Source organism: Oncorhynchus tshawytscha, linkage group LG04 (assembly GCF_018296145.1).
Source record: "Oncorhynchus tshawytscha isolate Ot180627B linkage group LG04, Otsh_v2.0, whole genome shotgun sequence".
Taxonomy (NCBI): domain Eukaryota; kingdom Metazoa; phylum Chordata; class Actinopteri; order Salmoniformes; family Salmonidae; genus Oncorhynchus; species Oncorhynchus tshawytscha.
Genome location: NC_056432.1, coordinates 58,220,270 through 58,226,718, shown reverse-complemented (window position 1 = coordinate 58,226,718; position 6,449 = coordinate 58,220,270). Strand labels below are relative to the sequence as shown.

At 38.6% G+C, this 6,449-nt stretch overlaps 1 protein-coding gene across 2 annotated transcripts in view; it reads left to right on the top strand.

Moving 5' to 3' along the window:
* Positions 1 to 446: 446 nt before the first annotated feature.
* Positions 447 to 6,449, top strand: part of LOC112249088 (cadherin-8) — a 72,506-nt gene continuing 66,503 nt past the window's right edge. Inside the window, exons 1-2 of one of the 2 annotated variants that reach the window (XM_024418733.2) lie at positions 447 to 690; positions 3,221 to 3,678. In XM_024418733.2, coding sequence (XP_024274501.2) covers positions 3,424 to 3,678 — 255 coding nt within the window. In that variant the 5' untranslated portion in view covers positions 447 to 690; positions 3,221 to 3,423. The remainder of the gene's footprint in view (positions 691 to 3,220; positions 3,679 to 6,449) is intronic. The other variant, XM_024418732.2, reaches the window with a different exon arrangement.

Sequence of the window (6,449 nt, the reverse complement as noted above, 5' to 3'; positions counted from 1 at the left end):
TGTTTTTCATAGTTCGAGCCAGGCCCCTTAATTCCAGTGAAGGAAAATCTTAACGCAACAGCATACAATGATATTCTAGATTATTCGGTGCTTCCAAACAGGCCTAATCGCCCAACATCAGTGCCCCACCTCATGAATGCTCTTGAAGCAAGCCCAGAAAGCAGTGTTTCAACATCTAGTGGAAAGCCTTCACAGAAGAGTGGAGGCTGTAGTAGCAGCAAAGGGGGGTCCAACTCCATATTAATGTCTATGATTTTGGAATGAGATTTTCGATGAGCAGGTGTCCATATACTTTTGGTCATGTAGTGTATATTTGAAACAATACTCTACCACCGACCCGACCATAAACGTTGTGTGGTGTCTGAGCGCGTGCATACATTTCCGAGGCTGTTGACCTGCCTCTTCATCAGTCCAATGAGCGCAGCAAAAGGGGAGGCTCTTCACACCGAACATTTCTCCTCCATCTCCTCACTTTTCTAGTCAGCAAGCAAGCCTGTCGGAGCTACAATAAGTAGTGCCACTGCGGGGTTACTAAACTGTAAGGATTTCCACCGTGTCTTCACACTTTTTGTTATATTTTTTCATTTGTAAACGTCTCTCCTTGAATGAAAAGAGAAACGCAATTGCAATGCTTTTAATCCATTTTTGAAAGGGTCAAATGGTGCAAGCACAAGGATGCGAGATACTGTAGTAAGTAACAAGGAAAATATATTAACAGGTTTATGAAAATGTTTGGGAGAGAACGGGGCTTTTGTTTGATCTTCTATTGCATGTTTGCATATCGTTCTGCATATCAAAACAACTCAGAGATTAGCTTGTGGATGAGGACACCACAATGAGTCGAAAGAAAGGTTGACAAATGACCGGCTAACTATCTATGTGAAAACTATTTAAGAAGTGCAGCTTTCCAATGTCGTAGTCTATTTTCAGCTCCGTGTATTTTTATCTCTCTTCGATGGATAGAAAAGGAAACTACATGTGTTGAATGCTTAACTTCCAGGCAGTGCAGTTGAGACGACGTGCTGTCCATTTGCAGTGAAACCATAGTATGTAAGTAGTTTAACTTAGCAACTTGTCTTCGTTTTTTGTGTGGTTACCAACCATTTCAAATTAATGAGAAAATCATACATTGTTGACCAGGCGTTATGTTGTCACTGGACATTTATTCTGAATTACTTATTGCCTACGTGTTGTAGTCTATTTTGTTTCTCGACGATGCAGGCTAGGTGTAGGCTAGTACGGTAGTTGAAGCCCAACGTTACCTCATGTGGCGCTATCCACTCTGAGTGGTGCTGAAACCAGCCGGCAACGAGCTAATACGGCACCGGTCTTCATGTAATTCAATGAGGGTTTCAGTCATCATTAATAAGCATAATTTCAATGTTTGGATGTTTATGATGTTTCTATTCCTTTATTCCTTTATTCCAATAACAGCAAGTGAACGTGATTAGGCAGCAGACATACAGACGCATTGTTAGGCTTCTGGGGTGTATAATTAACATAGCCATAGCATGTTTCAATGTAAACTTGCCATGTCGTCCACATTCAAACATGCTATGGCTATATATACACACACACACACACACACACACATATATATATATATATGTATGTGTATATATATATATATATATATATATATATATATATATATATATATATATGTATATACACACACACACACACACACACACATATATATGTATGTGTATATATATATATATATATATATATATATATATATATATATATATATATATATATATATATATATATATACACACACACACATTGTATGTGTATATAATATATATATATATATATATATAACTATATACACATTCAACTGTAATAACCACGTTGACTATATTCAATTAATATTTGGCACAGAGAATGTTGTCATGTTTTACTTGGCACTAACAGTAGGTATTTGAAATCCACCCAGTTCATAGAGGGATTATGTCTGTCTACTGTCTGTGAAATGTCGGTATCCGCCTCAGCCTTGCTTTTATCCCTGACTTGTTTATCACAGTTTATTTGAGTAATTTCTAATAGCTATGTCGTACACAGGCCTTTATCAAGAAATCCTTATGAACTCCAATGCTGTCACTGCTGTCTTTTTTCTTTAACAACTTTGATAAATGGAGAGACCGTTTTTGAGTGTTTGCATTTGCCCATGAGATTTTTACATTATTTTATTAATGAGGAGAATGATTGGTCGTTTCCCATTTCATATTGTTTAATCTCAATTGACATAATGTGGAAGATTCCCTCATTGGTCTGTATAGGCTATTTAAAATCCTATGAATTCTATGATTGCAGGACTAAAATTGGCATCTGTATGCACATTGCAACATGCCACTCTTTTACTTTTTCTAGTAAATGAACATCAAGTTCTGTAGACATTTCTTGTATATTAGATTTAAGTACCATGAATGGTATATTTCTAAAACAGTTTATGTACCACAATGTTAACACTGATTTCTCTCTTTACAGTCAAAATAATAGTTGATTTTCATTCAATCACTTGTATAGAAGTAGTAGATGAGTTGATAAGCAAGATTATATCATATTACTCCAGGCATGATCTCATCAGGGATATAAGTACTTACTGAAATAGATGACCTGCTCTGATCTTTTCAAGCCTCAATTACAGTTATATGTGGGACATTTGACTCATATGGCTATGGTATTTGATGAAAAGCATATTAGTAAATGCATTTGATCCAAAGCAATATGAAAACAATTATCATAACCAACTTGTAATTGCTCAAAATCTTTCAAGGATAATCTCCAGAACATCAGATTAAAGATAGGCAATCTCATGTATCAGACTGGACCAGATGTATAAGACCAGAGACACAATCATTTACCCTACATTGTAGTAGTCTGATATGAGCACAGGATCACACAGGGTAATGCTTTCTGCTGCTTCATACCATTTGTAATGAAGAGGACTGCCTCTTCAGCTCTTCCTGCTCCTGTCATTTTCTTTGATTAATAAATGGTTGATATCATTGTTATCGTCCATTGATTACCATTAACTAACTCTGGTGATTGTTTGTACGAGTTAAATATTAAATATTGTTTTAAAAGTCAGGTACCACTGATCTAAAGTGAGGACCTTGATTTCGCTCTCTCGGGTTCCTTCCTTTGAATACTGGAGTTGCCTTGTAATTTATACGATTAAAACAGATCACCTCTGTTTTCTCCCTTTTAGATCGTTCACACTGCTGGAACACTAAATGGATGGTGTATTGAGTAGTACATCCCCTCACCATTTGCAATGGAGGCAAATGAAGCCATGTGAGTGACCTTCATCGCACAATGAATTCAAGCTCTGACGCTCAAAGAAGGAAGAAGTAACCTTTGTTTATCATCTAAGGGAGAGCTGTTGATCTTGGGAAAATAAGTGTCATAACAATGCCCAAACGGTCCGAGGAGATGCTGACAGACGTGTGGACTTCCTTGTTGCTTGTGTGGATTACGTGTGTTCCTTATACATCCATGACCCCCATCATCAGCCAATCCAAAAGTTTACAAACTGGTTCCACTGCGCTCCTACGTGGCCTCGTCGAAGGACAAAGAATACTTAGTCGAGCCAAGAGAGGATGGGTTTGGAATCAAATGTTTGTGTTGGAGGAGTTCTCTGGACCAGATCCAATTCTAGTTGGCAGGGTGAGTACTGTAATTGTCAGCTGTATATTAAGCTTGCTTATCATGTAGAAACATTAATTCAGCCATTTAAATGCTCCACAATTGTTTTTTTAAACATTTTTGTGGGCTAGTTTTAGTGCTGGAGAGAGAGACACACACTGGCCTGATCTCATGCAGGGTTTTGGAGAGAACAAATAAATCCACAGCTACCAAATTCTGCGCTGAGGCGTTTTGTGTAGTGTCCCTGAAATATGGAATAACAGAGTGAAAATGAATAACTAATGATGCGTTACATTGCAGTGGAATGACCTACAGTACAACCATGTGTACAGTGGAAATATCTACTCGTTGTTTTATTCTATCTTTTTCTTTTCCATTTTCGGTTTTCGTTCTTTTGTTGGCCAGGGTTTTGGGTGTGGTTTTCCTTTGAAGTATTTGTCATAGGAACACAAGGATAAAAAGGGGGAATTTTTGCAACATTTCATTGTTGAGCATTTGAAAGAGCCCTATAATCCAAAGGATGAGGGACACCTGGTACCTGGCCTGTGTAGACGTGGCCGGGCCAAGGAGCAGGGCCCAGGGCCCAGTGAGGGTTGTTGACGAGGCAGGCCAAAGCAGCTTGTTCACAGCTCATTGCAAGAACACACCTGGGGAGTCTCAACCTGGCAGCTACCACCTCTGACCATTACCCAACCACTCTAGCACATGCAACAGAATATGCCATCAAGGATAATATTTGACCCCACAGTAGCATGATTTACACATACCGTACTGCAGCTGTTTATCGATTTATTGATGAGGTTATTTCTTGCTGTATATTTTGTACCTTAATGCTGTCATGACATATACTACTAGTAGTTGGGGGCATGCTGAAATGACAAGACAGCTATTATGTTGTTTGAATGATTGCTGCACCTATATCTCAATCCCTATCCCACCATTGCAATATGAAAAACACATAGTTTTATGTTCAATCATTGCGAAACATAACAGCGATAAAGAAGGAATTCATGATGATCATAATTAATAGCACAATGGTACTATAAAGCAAGGGCTTCATGGTTTGGTAGAAGTCTCTAAATATTCATGAGGTGGAAAATGAAGCCCTAAACAGTACTGTCTGAAAGCCTAAAGTTTGGCAGGATGTCACCTAATTTAGCACTCTAACTTGATTTTTTGGGGGGATTATTGTCACATGGGTATATCATTAAATCACATGCTCAAATGCGGTGTTTACACATGTGTTTTCCAACTACCATACAAACACCAAAATATAGATAAGTGCAGCATTCATATTTCACGAGTTTCAGTTAAACAGTCTCTGTCGGATCCTCTAATGACTCTTCGTATCCCTGTAATGATCTCCAAGGTGTATCTTTGAATTAGATTGATGCAGCTTTTGGCATGCATATAGAGTTGGTCACACTGCTGGAGAGAATTGCCAGCAGGGTTCATGGCAAATAAGGATAGCACTGTTCTTAGTCGGGGATTGTTTTAAGCATATTTAGCCGTTCTCACTCAAAATAATTAGCATGTGTAGGCTGAAGGACATTGCAAGGATTGTAGGAGTTAGTTTGGTTGAGGATGGATTTGTCTCGCATTTGAGAGACAGTGTTGATGAGTTGCATTATTATTCACAAGGTTAAGTACTCATGAGCATGGCTGGCAGAGCAAAGATAAGTTCAATGTTGCAGTAAGATACAGGTGTAGGATCTTCATTTGATCACGCTGTTGTTGCAGGAAATGTCCTGTGCAGCAGGAAATGCTCACTTGTGGGGTATTCAAGGTTTAAAAAGGATTATAACATTTTTTGATTTCCTCACAAAAAAATGTATCAACCTCAACAAAAATGTCCATTAATTTTAATCCACACATTAAAACCTGTTGCTGCAGGATTATTTTCCTGCTGTGAGAAACTGGTCAAATTAAGATCCTACGATGATGTCTCTCTCTCTCTCTCTGTCTCTCACTCACACTCTGGCTCTCTCTTTCTCATGCTTAATTAAAAAATGAATCAAATGGAAGTGGGAGGTGTGATTCAGATCTCAGTTTTTCAGTGCAGCCTGTGGTTGTGTGTTGATTATCGAGGAACCCCAGGCCGAGATTAGACTCATTCCATCCTTTACATTTCATTGTGCGGCACTCTGATGTTTAATTATACATAGATCTCCTGTCTTTTCAGCGACCAAGATCCCCTTGAGTTCCTGCTGGCATTGGAAGGAGACTATTAGCATAAATGTAAAAGTGAGCGGTGTGGGAGTGTGAGATGGTCACAATGCGAGACAGCGTCATCCTTGCTGTTCTTTACAGCACCGCCATTCTGACATTGTGATTCACTGAGCTGGATCTGCGTTACCCTGTGTCACTCCCATTTGAAGGGAACGCAGTGCCTGTAAAACCGAAGCTGACGAGACAGCTGTAAAAGCTTGTTGCTCCAATGTAGAAGTGGTGTGCGGAGGATTTTAAGATGAACCCTGATTGAGCAATGTCTACAAAATAACAACTCATTAAGAGCAATGTGAGTGCAGGTGGGAGATTTGATTTGTAGAATGTCATATTAACGGCATAAAGTGTATATTCTGGCATGACGTTAAATTGTTTTTGTTTTTTCTAATTTTACTAAGTCTTCCTCAGACTACTGTCCAAACATCTCACAAATCCTAGTCTAAGCCAGGAAAGTACGTTTTCATGGTGACTTTTTAAAAAACTTTTCATCCTTGGATTTAACTCTCTGTGAGTTGAACTCTCTGTGAGTTGAACTCTCTGTGAGTTTAATCATTTAATGTTGCAAA